Below are 18,430 nucleotides of genomic sequence, written 5' to 3'. Positions count from 1 at the left end.
CAGAATTGGGGCCCAGGTAGCTTGATAAAGAATACTTAGTTTTTTAGAACACTTACTATTACGTTCTACGTACCGATATTTATTGTTGATGTTTACCAAAAGAGTTTTATTTTCCAGTTACATTAGCATGATGACTATGACATACGATAGTGTAGATGTATGCGACGCAACGTAGGTACTTAGTACCTGACTAATATTACGTAATCTGATCTATTGAAGCCTTTCTAGGAAGAATAATACTGACGATTCTAGAATAATTCCAGTAAATACGCATATCAGTATGATTTTTTTTACTTCAGTAAGTATCTTTTATTATCTGGAAAATAAATTTTAATTTTACGGTTTTTCACGCATATTTGTCAGGTTGCCTGACTAGTTTCGGACTGCCGCTGAATCAGTTCATGAATAAGGCATAGGTTTGGGTTCGAACTAGTCAGTCGATTCTGATAAATAAGCATTAGTCCACCAAATCAAAATAAAGAAAGTATTCTAGAATCTAAGAGAGGGACAATTTTCTTCAGGCACAAGTCTCCGTTATGTGTGAAATTTGCATTTTAAAATGAAAAAACGCACGTCAGAGAATACGCAAAAGGAAATATATATTTAAATAAACATACATACTACGTTACAAAAAAGACCGCTCCGTTCCTTGTAGTTTATGTATCAAGTAACAGAAAATTGTAAACGAAATGTCTTTCTTTTTACTTTTTTGGATAAGGCGTCGCCCGAATCTACTATAGTGTGTCCGATACTAAAGTGTATATGTATCAAAAAATATATATATGTAAAACCTACTTTCCTTTAACCGCTAGATTCGTTATTCACATCCCTTAAATATGATAACTTTATAAAATGACATTTAAGATTTGATCTCGAATGATAGATAATTTAAAAGTATTGCTTACTACCTAACAATCATCAATCCTTAACTCGACAGTCTAACTGAAGTACCTACTAGAAAAAAATACGACTTAAAAACTGTCAGCTGGTCAAGGCCAGACGATGTTGAACCTTAGATAACAAACAACGTCATCCCGCACTAGCTTTCCTCAGCCTGTTGAGGTCGGCACTAAGTCTGACCAGATGCAGTCGCTATCAGCGCATTATACGCATCTTCTGACATCTGACCCCCGCTAATGTACGCACAAATCAATCGTAACATTATTATAGCCGAGTTGAACATCAATCTCTTTTGCAACTCAATGAAAACATTCTTATCATTTAATTAACGAATATATTCAAGTTCCAAAATTTGTCTGCGTGTATTTTAAACTAAAATTAATTAAAGCTTTCAAAATTCCTCTCATCCTCATTAGTTACTCAGCAAAGCAAGCTAAATTCAACGCCCGAATAATTTGATGTTTACGTTCTTTAATTTTATGTCTTAATTAGCGCTTTAATTAAATTAACAGCGCTTTAACAATGTTTTATCAGTTTTTAATTTGTATAAAAAATAATGAGATATCAAGATCGGAGATATACAAAAGAGTTAGGTTGGTGCGCGAGACGGACGGGCGAGGTCGCGCGCTCGCGGCGCAGGCGGCGCGGGCGCAGGCGGCGCGAGGTGTGAAGGCCGGTCAGCGGCCGAGCTGCTGTTATCGGACCAATCATAACGATCACCTCACTTAGTATCGCCTATGTAAAGCATTAGCTCCACCACGTGCCACTGATTTTATTAATTATTACGAGACGCAATTACGCTCACCGACTTTATTTGAATACATAATTTTATTCACGCACACCCACGAGTCTCGTTGCACGTTTGTGGTCAAATAAAATTGTGATACTGTGAATGTGAACACAACGATTAACGTGATTGCTGACATTCAATAAATTAAAAGCTGCTTTGTTGTCTAGGTCACACGTAAAAGTTGTCTTAAAGTTTATGCGATTTCAAAGAAATGGCGTTAACATACATTTTTAAATTAACAATCAGACCAAAGACTTCTCGCTTAAAACAAATAAGTGTTTCTGAGGGGCATTTCACAATTAGCCATATACCTATATAATTGACAACTAAGTAACATACCGATTTATTATCAACTAGCTGTTGCCCCCGACTTCGTCCGCGTGGTTAGAAGATATAAGTTATAATTTATACCTGCCTTCTATCTATCTTATAGGATTCAGTCAGCGTTTGCAATGTAAGCGCAAAAAATGTGTTTTTTTACGACCTCACATTAGAAACCTCAAAATTTGTAGCCTATATGTTATTCTGATGTATAAGCTATATTGTGGTAAAGTTTCATTCAAATCCATTCAGTAGTTTTTACGTGAAAGAGTAACAAACATCCATACATCCATACTTACAAACTTTCACCTTTATAATAGTAGTAGGATACCGTTTCTCATACAGTATGTCCACTACGATTACAACATTTGAGAGGTATTCCTTATAGAAGTGTAACCTATATTTATAAATAACTACTATACACTTAAGCATTGAACTAGTAACGTACAAACGTGTATTATAAACGTACAAAGTTCCAGGTCACTGTGGAACGATAGTAGAATAACAAATCACGAGGAAGAGGCAGCGTTTACGAAGGTGCTCTCGAGGTGATAATAATTTATAATCATTTGATTTGAATAATGCATTAATGAGAATAATCAAGGTAAAAAAAACTGTAATTAAAGAATGAGATGTTATCTAATACGAGAGATAAGGTAGAACGAGGTCTGAAGACAATAGACAGCGTGTGACAGATCCAGAGCTGTGTCGAGCAGTCGAGGCCCTTTTTGCCATTCTCATTCAGCCACCGTACAGTTATCCCGCGGCCAGTGTTACTGACACAATACAAGGCTAACATGAGGTGGACGCCCGTACGTACTGCTGCCCGCATAGCACTTTAAAGGACATTTACGTTTTATCGAGCCGTTCCGATCAAACAGGACAAGCCACGAGCCGAAATCAGTTTCTCAGTTACCAACAGCACACGAAATGGTTTTTATAACTGCATACCTACTGCAGAATGTTATTTCCTAGATAATATAAAGTTTACACTTGTGCAACCTTGTACACATGTAGTCTTTTTCCTTATACCTTGCAGGTACACTCGCTGTGTATCAATAATTATCTATCTCGATGTATGATTGTGCATCAGTATGACAAAGTCTATGTCGAACGTGTAAAAGTATTTTTACGACTCCATTTAAGTAGAGCGTTAATCGATAAAAAGTGCAGATATCAAAACTAGTCGGACTGGTTTGTCCTCAGCGTCACTGGAATGTTCATCTCATTATGCCCATCGTTGATTAACGTCAATAACTTCATCGCGGAGTGCGGTACACATGCGGCGTCGGCTGAATGGAATCTCTAATGAGGCACTCTTGTCAATGAGCGGCGAGCAGATCTCAATCGAGGCATGTCCCTATTCTCTTTTACTTTCAAACGCACCCAGTTGGGTGCAGCCGGCTCCGGTCGTCCACTCCGGCGCGGGCCACTCAACAGACTACATTCTTTTTTATCCTTTACTCCCTCGAGTAGCCTAGAATGGCTGCATCCCATGTATACGTCTTCCTTCTTTTATTTTTAGTTAGTGCGAAAAAGGTAGTCGACCAGTCCTAGCGGCGGGGGTCAATGTAACCGAGGCTTTTTACCCCTGCTGGTGCAGCTGTTGCACAATAATAGAGAAATTCCTGGAATTACTCTACATGGGTGATCGAGCTATTTATATCCACATGAGACAGGAAAACGCGCAGCAAATGCTAAAAATAGCTGCGAATCAATTAAAACTTCCCATATTCATTGAATACTGATAAGCTTAGTCACGTTTTGTAGTGGGCACGTTGACTGATCGATAAGGGTCTTAGGTTTAGAATTAGATTATAATAACAAGTCAGTTATTTAGACTAATTAGGTAACCTTTTAGTGGTTTTGGGTGGAGTTACCCATATCCGTTTCCTAAACCAGATCGTTCATAAATTCTATGTAGGTATAGGTGCTTTTATACTAAGGTATATAATTTGAGAATGTTAGAGCATAGTGCGCCTGCACTGAACGAGGACTTTCTATTGTGACGTAGCGCTATAAGCATTTGTAGTAGCGTTCAGACCAGGGTCAATGGTAAACACATTATCTAACCTAGATTTTGAATTCACTTTATACATTTTAATGTTGAAAGGAGATTTTTGTTTAAGAATTATGATTTGTCGAGATATTCTGAGATCAGGCTTGTGTTTTTGAGTGTAAAGTAACCATGATTATTTTTTTAATATAGAACGTACTAACTAAACAGTTCATCATTACCGGTTATAGCTTCAATAATTATTTGGAGAGAAAAAGCTTGTATACCCAAAACTGTTATTATATTCATTAAACATGGTTTCATAGGCTGACTGACTGAGACATATTGGTAACTCGACAGCAAATATTGATCAATTTATGCATAAAAATACTAAACTTTCGATATCTGTGGCTGTTCTCTTTCGATGTCGAAATAAATTATAATAATGTGTATTCTTCGAGTATCTCCCATTTTGATTATTATCCAGGTTATATTTTGGTTATGTTAAACAATAGCAGAAGAGTGTTGGAGATATTTAATAATTAATCAGATTTATGAGTCATGGAACCAAGATATTACAATTATAGTTATTAATAATGAAAATGAATACAAACATTCCTTTGAAAAAGAAGACAAGTGCTGCTCACTCATCCAAAACAAGTGGCATACGCACCCAACGGGCCTTTGATGTCCTTGCATTCTTTGGAGGTAGAGCAAAATGGTACCGGTTCAATAACCTTTGACAATGTGAAGGGATCAGCTCTCAGGCCAAGAGGCGCGGTGGCTTACGTAATGACAGCAGCCGCGAGGGTCGAGACCATTTGACGGTCATGAAGTACCAACCAACTACTAAAGAAAACTTTCCTTTCGAAAACTGACGTGTAGATGCCACATATATACCTATAGTTATGTACTACAATCCAATCAACAAGTTTAAAGAGTATCTGCATCGCCATGTGAATAAACATTTGCGTATTGAGGTCAGGTCTCGTGCACTGTTTACGTACGCACGGAATATTGTGATGTTAAGAGGATGAGGTGTAATATTTGGCCAGCAAATTCTACTTGAGCAAATTTTACAGGCAATCATTTTTGTCAATATTTCGTCTCAAAACACGTTGCTTACTCGACGAGTAAATACTCGTAAAACGTTTGGGATGCAAGAGAGAAGAGGTTTTCTAAAGACTCATCTGGCAAGTTGTCGGCTGAAAACTACTTAGTGAGATGAAAGCGCCTCGTTTCTCACTGCGGAATTATGTTTCACTTGAGAAACGCTCTAAACCCTTTTTAACACGACTTTTTAAAGCGAGGATATAAAAATGTTTAAAAAAAACAAAATAAATATCTGTGAAGATCATTCGATACTGAATTTTCAGAATTAAGTCGAATACTCTCGATTGTTTCTTAAGCATAAAACTTCCCCAAACCATTAAGTTTACAAACTTTACTACGTTTGACATTTTATTAACGTAAAAGTTCGTAAGAAATCTTGTTCAGCAAGTCAAATACCTCCGCGTGAGTCATAGCGCATGAATGTTAATCACCAACTTAATTCGCTTTTATTTATCACATACCCTTAGAACAACCCAATCGGAACGTTACGGACAAAAAAATCCAAAACTAATTTCCATATGGTGTAAAAAATCTTCAGCTACCAAAAACTTTTAATGAGCATGTCATTAGGATGAACGATCAGCATAAAATGTGACCATTGTATAGGAAATAATTATAAACATATACAGAACCACAGATTGGTTTCTTATTCTTAACTCGGTGTAGAGGGCGGCGGCGGCGACGGCGACGCCATGTTTACAAACAAAGAGATCAATGCACGGCAAGTAGGTTAGCGCAGCACCGCGCCGTATGCGCCGGCGCAGCGCCCGCGCGCCGGCCCGTGTTGCGCGGGTCGTGGTCGCTCATATCCACCGCCGCGAGAACGGAACGGACACCACATCTCAATAATTAATCGATTATAATTTGAATAATATGCACTCAAATGAGGTCCTCAAGATACACTGCATCCTCGCCTCCGGCGCACTGGTTCTCCGTTAAATGATTTGCAGTCTCAAATAACTAATTTGATTTTGACTGGCGTGACTCAAATGATTTCATACAGTCATTAAACAGTGTATTTATAGACTGCACTTAAAATAAGCACAACAGTCAAATAAACATTAAAGTACTTCGCGTTATTGAGGCCAAAGTTTCTGGAGGGCAACAATCGTGCGCTTCCGCAGGAGAAATCGTTACAATGGCCTCTCACAAGCACGCCGGAAGAAAGTTCCTAGCGATTTGCATAGCGCGCAGCGAGCGACAAGCGATGGCGATCCCACTCTCGCAAGGCTCCGCGATGGCCCACATAGACATGTCTTAGTTTATTGTCGCGGACCCATTTCCGTGGGTGCACCACCACGGCGGTGGTCGAGGCTCGCGGATCGACACACTTCGCTCACTCCGAAAGTTTCTCCGATAGAGAAACTCACAATATCTAATAGCACCGACATCCGTCTATGCAGATTTCCAGAGCAAGCCTTCACAGAGACTGTGACCTAAATACGGACGTTACAAAGCTAGCAACACGTGGAGAGAGGTAGTTTATTTTACGCATCGACAACATCGTAGAGCTCCCACACTAAGCGCGGTCATAGTACGTGTCCGCGACCGCGGCCGCTCAGGTCAGCGCGAGAGAGTGCAGCCGCCCTGGAAGGCGGTTAAAAATAAAATTGATAGTACTCATTGAATCAATGACAGCATCAACTCGTTTTCATTACAAATGGCAGTAGGCAAGAAAAACTTGCACTAGTGTTACGTTAGAAAGCGTAGACATTTCACCATAAAGCCTAGAAAGTGTACATAAGAAGAAAGTGAAGAAGTAGGGGAAAAAATGTGCAATAGAAGTGCACGGAGGCGCGGGAACGCGGAGCGGTTACAAACAATACGCACTCGCTCCGAATCTAGCAGTTTCCAGTTCGATCGCCATCACTTTTTCTCCCTGGATGAAAGCGCTGCACTCGCTTGCACCCATTTCTCGACAATCCACACGTTTGCCTAGTTCTTGTATCAATGCACTCATTTTTACTTTCTTTTCCGTTCGCTCTTATTCGTTTGTTTCGCTGCGCTTCCATGCCGCCATAGCAACCTAGGTACATGATATAAACACTCGGCGAAATTAAAAACACACGCTTTCATGTTTTTTGTAATACAGTAACAGATTCTAGAGTTTTCGATACAATAAACTAGCTTTCTAAGCAAGTTTATGAAATTGTTTTCGATGTTAGCGACATTATACTAATCGATAAGAGCTTTTAGTAAGCTTGAGAATGTTTCAAAAACACATTCTTGTCAACTCAGTTTTTTTATGATTGTTTTATAAAGACAAGTTGAAATGAATAAACGATATAAAACATTTTTTTTATTTATTGAAACACACAATCAGCAATACATAACGATGAAATTCTAAGATAGAGACAAAAGTATTTTCCTTCGTAGCGTTTACCTGAAAGTGAAAATTGTACATTACACACATATCCATTATTAGTACGTGCATAGACGCAGATCACGCTACGCACGAGCCACACATACCGATGCGGATCTAATACACGTTGGCCGGTTTTTGTTACATGATCCTGCGTCTACGTCTCCGATACGAATAAAGGTATCTATTAGAAAGAGATCGAAGATTCAATATTCTGTTATTACTTGATATTTTAATGACAGATTCTTGTGTCAGTTCCGATGAATAGTTCGGATAGTCACATGCGAGCGATAAGTCCGAGAGAAAATACAAACGTTGTCGATCCAACACGACATACGTGCTCATCATATTCAAGTGTCGAGTTTATATGCACAAGTATCTGAAATTCAGTGTCTATGACACCACGTACATACGAGTACATACAGTTCGTGACCGGTGATACTCACGTGTCGTATAATTTTATGTTATACATATATTCAATCAATTTGTTTAAATTATGCAGCGTATGAATATGTAGTCATAAAGATGCATGTGGTTAGCGTCACGTGTGCCGAGCGGCGACGTACGGCGGCGAGCCGGGAAAGCCGTCGGTCGCCAAGCGACGTCGAGAGAAAGAGTGTGAAGGAGAGAGATGGGCATTTCACCGCGCGGGGTCAACGCGCTCGCTATACTGTCGCTGATTGTGCCCCAATTGCAATAAAGTGGGTCTAGGCCGGCGTTCGTCGACCCGCGTGACACACTTAGCAGCGCCCGCGCAAGACCGCGGTGCTTTCACGCCCCACGCGCAGGGTGGGGGTACGCAGCGGAAAGCTGAGAAAACTTACACAGCACATGGGCGGGTAATGCTCCGTACATAAACCTTTATGTACAAGGCTGTTGGCAGACGTGTCACGTATGTTTGTTTAATAAGTGAATGCATGGTTTTAGAAAATTGTGAGTTGGTTTGGAAAATATTGGTGGAGGTCTTAAAACTGTTTATTGAACTAAATGCAGCGTATGTTAGTAGTGGAAGAATCTCTACTTAAGGAAATAAGGAATGGTCATGGTGGTTGTCATATTAATCTACAAAAATATAGAACCTACAATAATAAGTTTTGTCTAATTTTATTCACGAAGAAAAAACAACTATAACTCATTGCTTACCAAATATTCAGTAACCAAGTCCAGCCATTTAAAATGACTATTGACACAAATGTTCTTCGGCCTTGAAAATTACTCTTATTACTCGGACATTATCATAATTGACGCCGACAGTACATGTACACTGGCAATCAATCTTAGCATAACACGACACGTTGTTTATTCTTTCTTTGGCATGTTCAATTCATATATAGCATTGATAATATTAATAACACAACAATGCGACTGACATTGATCCTTATGGGAATGCAGCTCAATTAAGCGCAGTGGGCCTGCTAATGTGAGTAATGAATAGCTATTTTACACGATAGGCGTTTGTTGCTGTTAGCTTGTTGGAGAGAACAAGGTCGGGTGATCTGGAGCAAGGTCAGTATGGACGAAGTCTTCGAGTGATAGCGCGACCTCTGCATTCATTATCGCCTCGGGATCACAAACGTGCCGCAGCTGCACACTTCGACACATTCTTACCGGACGTGTGCCGTCTCGTTGGAAAGAATGACAGGTTTGCTAGTTCTTTGTCAATCAATTTGATAAAATAAATTGCTAGAAAACCATTAATTAGTATTAAGTTTTTGCAGCGAGGCCGACGTTATCTTAGATATAAGAGCAAGCAAAACTAAAGAGATGATAGAATGAAGAGCATTTAGGCAGAGCTGTAAAATTTTGAAAAATACATTACACATTACATAAAGACATTTTTTTTTTTTTTTGGACCACATACGAATACTTAAAGCCATGATGATATGATTACTTTTTCAATAATTATAACATCGATAAAAATAAATAAGTGCATTAATTTAAAGCTACTTTTATCTAAAAATGGCAATGTACGTTTAAGATAATTGTGACTAAAATACACGTAAGTACCAGCGTACTTATTATCGATATGTATTTAGAGCTACTAAAAAAGTAGTCAGTATCGTCTAAAAGCTTTCGGTGGCATCGCGGCCTCCATTAATCACACCAATAAGTAAACTTGGAACAAAAAGTAGACTGTCATGGTAATTGATGGCAGCATTCGCTACACTGTCACAATTAAATGGTGGTTCAAATGGAGCAGGTGTACAAAAAAAAAAACAAACTTCTTGGAACCGAGAGAGCGTTCGAAAAACCAGTTACGTCTGTACCTGCACGTCTCGATACGACTAAATGGATTTCGCGCATAGTCGAATGATGTCATCCAGGATATTCAAAACGTGGATCTGTCCTAAAAATAAAAGAAAAAGTACTTAGCAACAAGGTGATACGAGGGCCTTTACCTGCTGCGGACTTTATACTCAAGTTGTTACCATTCTGAATTGAGAGCGTCGAAAACTACAGAAGGGTTTTTGTCCAAAATATTTGCCTTTTTAAAAGATGGTGTCATTTTTCTTACATAGTAAGAGCTTTCTAAAAAAGGTCTATATTGCTAAGCTGAATAACCAAAAATATTTTAAGTGCAATACGGCAGACAAATTATACCTTTTTTTCTTGATTGATCAAACTAAGCCACCGAATCAAAACACGGCGCCAATAATCTCGATTCCAGCGTTGCCCTTCGTCATGTGCAGATATGATTAATACGAAAAAAAACTCTCTCTTCTGTATAAAGGTTTAGTGCATCATAATAAATAATAGAAGTAAGAGAAAATATTTGTTGAGCCTAGAAGGTTGTGTATGTACAAAGTTCTTTTTTAAACAAAAACGCGTGGTCAGCAGGCGAAGGTTTTTTTATTTAAATGATAAAACTTTAAATTAGAAAAAGATGCTCATAATTTATTGGCTTAGTTTAAGTAAGTTATTAGTCTTCAAGCGCAGGCTGAGGCTCGGGTTCGGGGATCTCTAGCTCGGGTTCAGGCTCTGGCTGGGGCTCGGGTTCGGGGACCTCTGGCTCGGGTTCAAGCTCCGGCTGGGGCTCGGGTTCGGGGACCTCTGGCTCGGGTTCAGGCTCTGGCTGGGGCTCGGGTTCGGGGACCTCTGGCTCGGGTTCAGGCTCCGGCTGGGGCTCGGGTTCAGAGACCTCAGGTTCGGGTTCGGGGACCTCTGGCTCGGGTTCAGGCTCAGGCTGGGGCTCGGGTTCTGGGACCTCATGTTCGGGTTCGGGGACCTCTGGCTCGGGTTCAGGCTCTGGCTGGGGCTCGGGTTCGGGGATCTCTGGCTCGGGTTCAGGTTCCGGCTGGGGCTCGGGTTCGGGGACCTCTGGTTCGGGTTCAGGTTCCGGCTGCGGCTCGGGTTCGGGGACCTCTGGCTCGGGTTCAGGCTCTGGCTGCGGCTCGGGTTCAGGGACCTCTGGCTCGGGTTCAGGTTCCGGCTGGGGCTCGGGTTCGGGGACCTCTGGCTCGGGTTCAGGCTCTGGCTGGGGCTCGGGTTCGGGGACCTCTGGCTCGGGTTCAGGTTCCGGCTGGGACTCGGGTTCGGGGACCTCTGGCTCGGGTTCAGGCTCTGGCTGCGGCTCGGGTTCGGGGACCTCTGGCTCGGGTTCAGGTTCCGGCTGGGGCTCGGGTTCGGGGATCTCTGGCTCGGGTTCAGGCTCCGGCTGGACCTCGGGTTCTAGATAATCAGGCTCTGGTAGGGGTAAAGGCTCGGGGAGTGGGAGTGAGGGTTTTGCAGGAGCATCGATGTTAACAATGATCTGCACGAGGGGCAAGGGAGCGGCCACTGCCAGAGCCACGACGGCCAATAGAGCCACGATGGTCCTCATTGTGTGTGACACAAGCTATAGTACTGAAACAATTTAGAATCTATTATTACTTCAAGGAATATTCGTATACTGACGTTTCAATTAATTCTGAGGAATAAAGAAATAGAAAAAATTCCCTTTAATTATTTTGCTCCTACTTACCTTGTTTTGCAACGTCCAATGAAAACTGTACACTACTGGTGTTCCACTTGGCTTTTATACTAATTTAAGCCACATATCAAATCAATTATCAGGCTATCTCTTATCGTCACAAAACTTACTAATAAAATGTTTATTTTCTCATCCTGTGATGCAGGAAGTCTATTTAGATATGAAATACTATATACAGACTTCATAATAATAGTAATAAAAATATTATCGTAAAACGCGCCTCTTTATTGAATTGCATGATAGGTCTGTAGTTGAATCTTTTGGGTGCAGGTGGCCTACGTCCACATCTTAAAGTGATATTGTAATAGGACGTGACAGCACACCGTACATCTTAAAAAAATCCTTCCACAAAATTCGGGAGGCCCTCAGGTCCCGTTCTAGAATCTTCAAAATCTTGAAAAAAATCAAAAATCAAAAGACAGTCTTTGTCAAGTTTGCCTTTTAAGGAACGAAAGCAAAAAAAAATCTAATGTCCCAAATTAAGAATAATATAAAGATGAAAATAATTTTAAGGACTTAGAAACAAATTCAAGTTCAACAACTTTTTGGGATTTGGTACTTTTTTATAGAATTTTTATGTATATAGATGTGTTTATTATATTACTGACTATCTTTTTATAAAGCTTAGCTCGTGGCTAAGCTATAACCGCATAAGTGAAACGATCACAGGTTAAGCTATGCTTGAAACTGTTGATCCGTAGATGGGTGACCATCTTTGTCATAGCGAGTTCCTCCGTGTTTCGGAAGGCACGTTAAATTGTGGGTCCCGGCTGTTATTCCTACATCTTTGACAGTCGTTACAGGTAGTCAGAAGCTTGAAAAGTCTGACAACCAGTCTAACCAAGGGCTATCGTGTTGCCCAGGTAACTGGGTTGAGGAGGTCAGATAGGCAGTCGCTCCTTGTAAAGCACTGGTACTCAGCTGAAACCAGATGGACTGATAGCCGACCCCAACATAGTTGGGAAAAGGCTAGGCCCATGATATCTTTGTATAAAATTTACAAGACTTCTTATTTGCAGCAACTATTTAACTATACTAGTACAGTTATAACTAGTTACTTAACGTTGTGTTTCCAAACTAGCTCCCGCAAACATATGTTTATCCCTAGGTATTCAAATAGCCTACAGCCTACCATCACCTTAACCAAATAAGGACATAAAAACGACGAAATCGGTCAAACCGTAAGCGTGGCAAACTCTGTGGCATGAAACTTTTAAGACAAATATTTGTTGATGTTAGACTTGTCTTACTAAACTTGTCTATCGAATAGTAGTTAGCATAGAGCGTACGTGAGCATATTCGTCTATGCAAGGTTTATGGAAACAACGAAGTAAACATTTACAAACATTCTTCGAAAAGAAAGTATAGTACTTCAAAGTAACCTAAGATTTGCATAGGATTATGTTTTCCTCAATATTATAATAAACCTGTATATCACTTCCGAAGCCTATAAAATTGATAAGTCTAATGATTATGGCATTTAATTTTGAATTGGAAATGACGGGTCATAAAGTTATATTTGTATTTATGAGTATGAATAAAATACTCTTTATCTAATCTCTCATCGACTTGTGACGTCTTTTTTTATTTGTACACAACCCGGTACGTATTTGTTTAGTATACGTTCGAAAAGGCGAAAATTTTCGATCACTCATGCTGCAATAAAGAAGGAAAGCTGTTTAGCAACACATGCTCAATGCTACTTACATCGCCATCTAGAATTCTATAGTTGAGATACCCTTATAGTTTTTGGTTCTCCAAACTATGTTTCTCTAAGCTTTTTTGGAAAATTTGTTTTTCCTTTTTTTTTTGCTCTATTTTCTATACTAGTCTTTTAAAAACAAATAGTGTAACTAATGCTTTTAATGATTTTTTCCATAGTAGTCTAACACAATAATTGTTATACGATTTGATGTGTTATGTCATAAAAGTCATCAAAATTTTAATTAAATTTATTTAATATCCGACTTCAAAAGCTCGTGGCTAAGCTATAGGAACATAAGTGAATCAATCGCAGGTTAAGCTACGCTTGACGCGGTTAGTCCGTAGATGGGTGGATCTTTGTCGTAACGAGATCCTCCGTATTTCGGGAGGCACGTTGAATTGTGGGTCCCGGCTGTTATTCCTACACCATTGACAGTCGTCTGACAACCAGTCTAACCAAGGGGTATCGTGTTGCCTAGGTAACTGGGTTCAGGATGACAGACAGGCAGTCGCTCCTTGTAAAACACTGGTACTTAGCTGAATCCGGTTAGACTGGAAGCCGACCCCAACGTAGTTGGGAAAAGTCTAGACCTAGGCCGATCCGACTTCAAAGAGAAGGTTCTAAATTCGTTAGTACTCTTTGTTAGTAGTTTTCATGTTTGTTTGTTGATTTTTTTTTTAGGAATAGCCGTCATGTAGTCCCATTACAATTTCACTATGTTTGGCTCAGTATTTTATTGACGTCGGATGTACGTTTTCGTAGTTGAAAAAATATTATAACATATAATACAACTAACTTCCCACAAGCAAGAATGACACTAGGTAATTGTTTTACTACCCAATAATAATCTTTATCAGACGTGATATTTTTATAATATTGGAGTACGATGTACACTATACAAAAATATTACATGAATATTTTGGTCTGTTTACAAATTTATTATGTAGTTAAATATAAATTATGTAAAGGACAGATTGGTTCCCCTTTAGTTGTTGATTAATTTGTAAAAGAATTAACACCATTTTATATAACGACTTCGAAATAACGCACTGTTATAGAACAAAATGTACCTATTTCCATATAAATCATTACAGTGAGTCAAACTATTTACTAAGCACAGTTCCGATATTTTTGCTTTTATGTAACTTTAACCATTGATGCAGCGCACGCATTAAGGTGATATTGTCTTCTCATTTCGTAACATTTCCCATTGGTGCTGACGCATCTGTCAGCTCCATAATATTAGTGTGTGTGCCTCTACTGCAATATTTCTATCAGTAGTTTGCTATTATTGCTATGCTATAATAAATTAACTTTTTTAACACTTCAGGTTTTAGGGCCTAGTTTTAATGTTGATATAAATGAAAACGATTTGTTTTAGTTAATGTGTTTATTTATAAGTCATTTAAGCATAAATAATGCGAAAGCTTTTTTCTTGTAATATTTTGTACCTAGGAGGAGTGGAATCAATAGAGTGTTATACATCTGCTTCAGTTCAGCTCGGGAAATTCAGACTCGGGTATTGCTGGTTCAGGTTCGGGCTCCGGATGGGGCTCGGTTGCGGGGACCTCCGGCTCAGGTTCAGGCTCAGGCTGGGGCTCGGGTTCAGGCACCTCTGGCTCGGATTCAGGCTCAGGCTGGGGCTCGGGTTCGGGGACCTCTGGCTCGGGTTCAGGCTCAGGCTGGGGCTCGGGTTCCGGCACCTCTGGCTCGGGTTCAGGCTCTGGCTGGGGCTCGGGTTCCGGCACCTCTGGCTCGGGTTCAGGCTCAGGCTGGGGCTCGGGTTCGGGCAACTCTGGCTCGGGTTCAGGCTCTGGCTGGGGCCCGGGTTCGGGCACCTCTGGCTCGGGTTCAGGCTCTGGCTGAGGCTCGGGTTCAGGCACCTCTGGCTCGGGTTCCGGCTCTGGCTGGGGCTCGGGTTCGTTGACCTCTGGCTCGGGTTCAGGCTCTGGCTGGGGCCCGGGTTCCGGCACCTCTGGCTCGGGTTCAGGCTCTGGCTGGGGCTCGGGTTCGGGCACCTCTGGCTCGGGTTCAGGCTCAGGCTGGGGCTCGGGTTCGGGGACCTCTGGCTCGGGTTCAGGCTCAGGCTGAGGCTTGGGTTCGGGGACCTCTGGCTCGGGTTCAGGCTCTGGCTGGGGCTCGGGTTCGGGCATCTCTGGCTCGGGTTCAGGCTCCGGCTGGGGCTCGGGTTCGGGGACCTCTGGCTCGGGTTCAGGTTCTGGCTGGGGCTCGGGTTCGGGGACCTCTGGCTCGGGTTCAGGCTCTGGCTGGGGCTCGGGTTCGGGGACCTCTGGCTCGGGTTCAGGCTCCGGCTGGGGCTCGGGTTCGGGGACCTCTGGCTCGGGTTCAGGCTCCGGCTGGGGCTCGGGTTCGGGGACCTCTGGCTCGGGTTCAGGTTCTGGCTGGGGCTCGGGTTCGGGGACCTCTGGCTCGGGTTCAGGCTCTGGCTGGGGCTCGGGCTCAGGCTGAGGCTCGGGTTCGGGGACCTCTGGCTCGGGTTCAGGCTCAGGCTGGGGCTCGGGTTCGGGCACCTCGGGCTCGGGTTCAGGCTCTGGCTGTGGCTCGGGTTCGGGAAATTCAGGTTCTGGTAGGGGTGAGGGCTCGGGGAGTGGGAGTGAGGGTTTCGCAGGAGCATCGATATTAACGATGATCTGCACGAGGGGCAAGGGAGCAGCCACAGCTAGAGCCACGAGGGCTAATAGAGCTACGATGGTCTTCATTGTGTATGGCACAAGTTATAATACTGAAACAAGACCAAAAGTACATTGTATTGTATGTACATGTGTCCATTAAATAAAGGAAAATATTTAATTTTAGTATTGAATCACTTACCTTGTTTTCACCACTTCAATGAGAACTATGATAATCAGCTATTAGCACTCAGTTTTTATACAAATTTCGAAGCCATAAATTCTACGTCACCTTTAATCAGACTACCACAATTACGCGTATCGCCACCAAATTTAATATTTATTTTATTTGTTTTTTCCTGTGAAAATATATGCATAGTTATTATAACAATTCAATGTATATCATAAACCCAATGTTACTCTTTATATGATAAAATCATCAGGTAACCCATCCTGAAATTCTTGTTCTGTTTCATGATTTCGATTTGGCTCAGGATTTAAAAAAATCGAATCGAGTGTCATATGCGAAAAAGACGGGTTTCTGTTGGACGTAAGTCTAATCGTAGAAAACCGACCCAATGCAGGTTTTACTCGCAACGTTGAGATTTCTCGAAAAGGCAAAGGCAGAAAAATCTACCACGGACAGGCACCAGAACCTCGGTAATATAGCTTCGTTCTCACATTATGTGTATGGAATCCTAAAAACTTTTCAATAAATCTATTCAATTACCTATACCGAACCTTTCATAAGGGTACTCGTACATGTCAAAAGAATGACATAGGGAAAATGTCGAAACGGTAATGCAATACGAAAGTAGGAATGAAAGGTCGCGGAACCAGCACCGACCTATCACGATCAAATAAGGCGTATGTACTGTTGAATGCGGAATCTAAGCTTCGAAGCTGGGTGGTAAATCTCCTAATACATGAATGTGAGATGCCATTTATAACTAAACTAAGGAAGTTATGGTAAGCGCCACGATTTTCGATTTCATGACGTTATGTTTTCATTTTAATGTCTTTATATTTATTGTTTAGTCTAAGAAGATTGTGTAAAGCTTTTTTTTAATTGCGACATCCATATTTATGTTTCAAGGCATAAGCTTAAAGACACCCAGATTTACATAATGTATTTTGGTGAGTTAGCGGGCATGTAGTAAAACGAAACGAACGAGGCGAAAAATGGCCTCAACTGGTTCGATAAAAGGATGGTAATGTTGTGCAACTTTTTTTCCTTCTCTTGGCAATTACTAGATGACAAGTCGCACGTGAAGGATAGATTTCATAAAAAGAAGTAAAATTATAATTACAATTTTAACAGTTTTCATACTTAGAACCAAAAATAATTTGTCTTTCTACTAACAAAAAAGTTAGGTTTCCGCTATCAAACTTCGGCAAACTTCTAATTAAAACTTCTTGCTTACATCGAACTTTAATCAAAATTTCTTATCAACTCTTAATTGAAAAAGAAAAGTTATTTCTCCTTTTTCCGAAGTGTACTTACTATACATACCTAGAGGTTCTAGCACATGTATTTTTATATTTTACAAAGAATTTTGATCGAATTTTGTGTTTAAATATTATTTTCCATACATATTCTGACTTTTTGTTGTGATACGTGATATATATCTGCAGTAAAATAAGGGTTCAAATTAATCTCTATAACTTAAGACCACCTTTACTCTAAGGTGTTAAAGGCTCAATGAACATTTTCTCATAGAATTTGCATATAAAGTGTTAACAATTCGTGTCATTCTAATGCCTCCATAAATGCCAGTGCATTGCCAGCTATCAGAATCTTGTCAAATGTTAAGACTGATTCAATCAGTCGTAGTCGCAATTGTCACGCATTTTGTGGAACTTTAAACACTTCATTATTTATTTAAGCTTTCGTTACATTGAACAATAGTACCGCCGATATAAATACTTAGCTCACCACACGTCCTCCACGCGCAGATGACATAAAGCTCTAGAGCCTCTCGAGCTAGGGGCTGATATCTGCCGACCAGCAGAATTGTCCATTGAATATGGATTTCCGCGGCCTTGTTACACAAAGGGAAACTCAAAGAAAAGAACATATTCGGGTGGTTATCATACAAGCATTTGTGAATCACACAAACATTTGCCCTATACGAGGATAAAACCCGCAGTAGGTCACAGCGTCGCTTCGTGCAGTGGTTTTTGGCTTGGTGACCGCTTTTCCATCGTTAGTAGGGGTTAAATTGTAATACGGAGACAGAGAACAGAGAGTTTAAAAGTTGGTGAGACAAAAAAAATAGATCGAGCTTACGCTCATTAAGTAAATTCAAATTTATTGCACCTATTTACTTATCTATTATTATGTACCTACACAAATCCAGTACCTTATTCTATATTATAACCAACTATCATATCTGGCATAATATTTATATACCCATACTAAACCATAACCATATTTCACAGCAATTATCATTAAACAAAATTTACATTGAATAAATCCATATCAATTTATCTCGCCAATGAGCAGGCGGCGAATTGGAAAACTCGGAAAACTGGCGCCTAGTCGAGATTCGAGAAACATCGTACCCATCCGGTAACCAGTCGTACATTACATTAAATCCCGTATATTTCCCTTGCAAGATAGGCTCGTTAAATTTGTGTGAG

The 18,430-nt window shown here is 40.7% G+C and overlaps 1 protein-coding gene across 3 annotated transcripts; it reads right to left on the bottom strand.

The window, feature by feature from the left end:
* Nucleotides 1-10,356: 10,356 nt before the first annotated feature.
* LOC113504576 (cell surface glycoprotein 1-like) lies at nt 10,357-16,024 on the bottom strand. 3 transcript variants are annotated; one of them, XM_026886946.1, is made up of 4 exons: nt 15,990-16,024; nt 14,768-15,900; nt 10,709-11,086; nt 10,357-10,576 (listed from the first exon to the last, which is right to left on the bottom strand). In XM_026886946.1, the coding sequence occupies exons 2-4, from the start codon at nt 15,875-15,877 to the stop codon at nt 10,403-10,405; spliced, it is 1,662 nt and encodes a 553-aa protein (XP_026742747.1). In that variant the 5' UTR covers nt 15,878-15,900; nt 15,990-16,024; the 3' UTR covers nt 10,357-10,402. The 3 variants fall into 3 exon arrangements, with proteins under 3 accessions (XP_026742747.1, XP_026742748.1, XP_026742746.1); XM_026886947.1 differs by having other exon boundaries at nt 10,357-10,642; nt 10,844-11,086; nt 15,990-16,023; XM_026886945.1 differs by having other exon boundaries at nt 10,357-11,086.
* Nucleotides 16,025-18,430: the final 2,406 nt, after the last annotated feature.

The sequence above is a fragment of the Trichoplusia ni genome, chromosome 22 (genome assembly GCF_003590095.1).
Source record: "Trichoplusia ni isolate ovarian cell line Hi5 chromosome 22, tn1, whole genome shotgun sequence".
Lineage (NCBI taxonomy): Eukaryota > Metazoa > Arthropoda > Insecta > Lepidoptera > Noctuidae > Trichoplusia > Trichoplusia ni.
This window is presented reverse-complemented; position numbering and strand designations above follow the sequence as displayed.

Excerpts from the sequence above, each read along its gene's own strand:
- LOC113504576 (XM_026886945.1), bottom strand. The coding sequence starts at position 15,877 with ATGAAGACCATCGTAGCTCTATTAGCCCTCGTGGCTCTAGCTGTGGCT. Across the intron at positions 11,087-14,767 it reads CTGAATCCGAGCCAGAGGTG|CCTGAACCCGAGCCAGAGGT; the intron begins CCTGAACCCGAG and ends CCCCAGCCGGAA.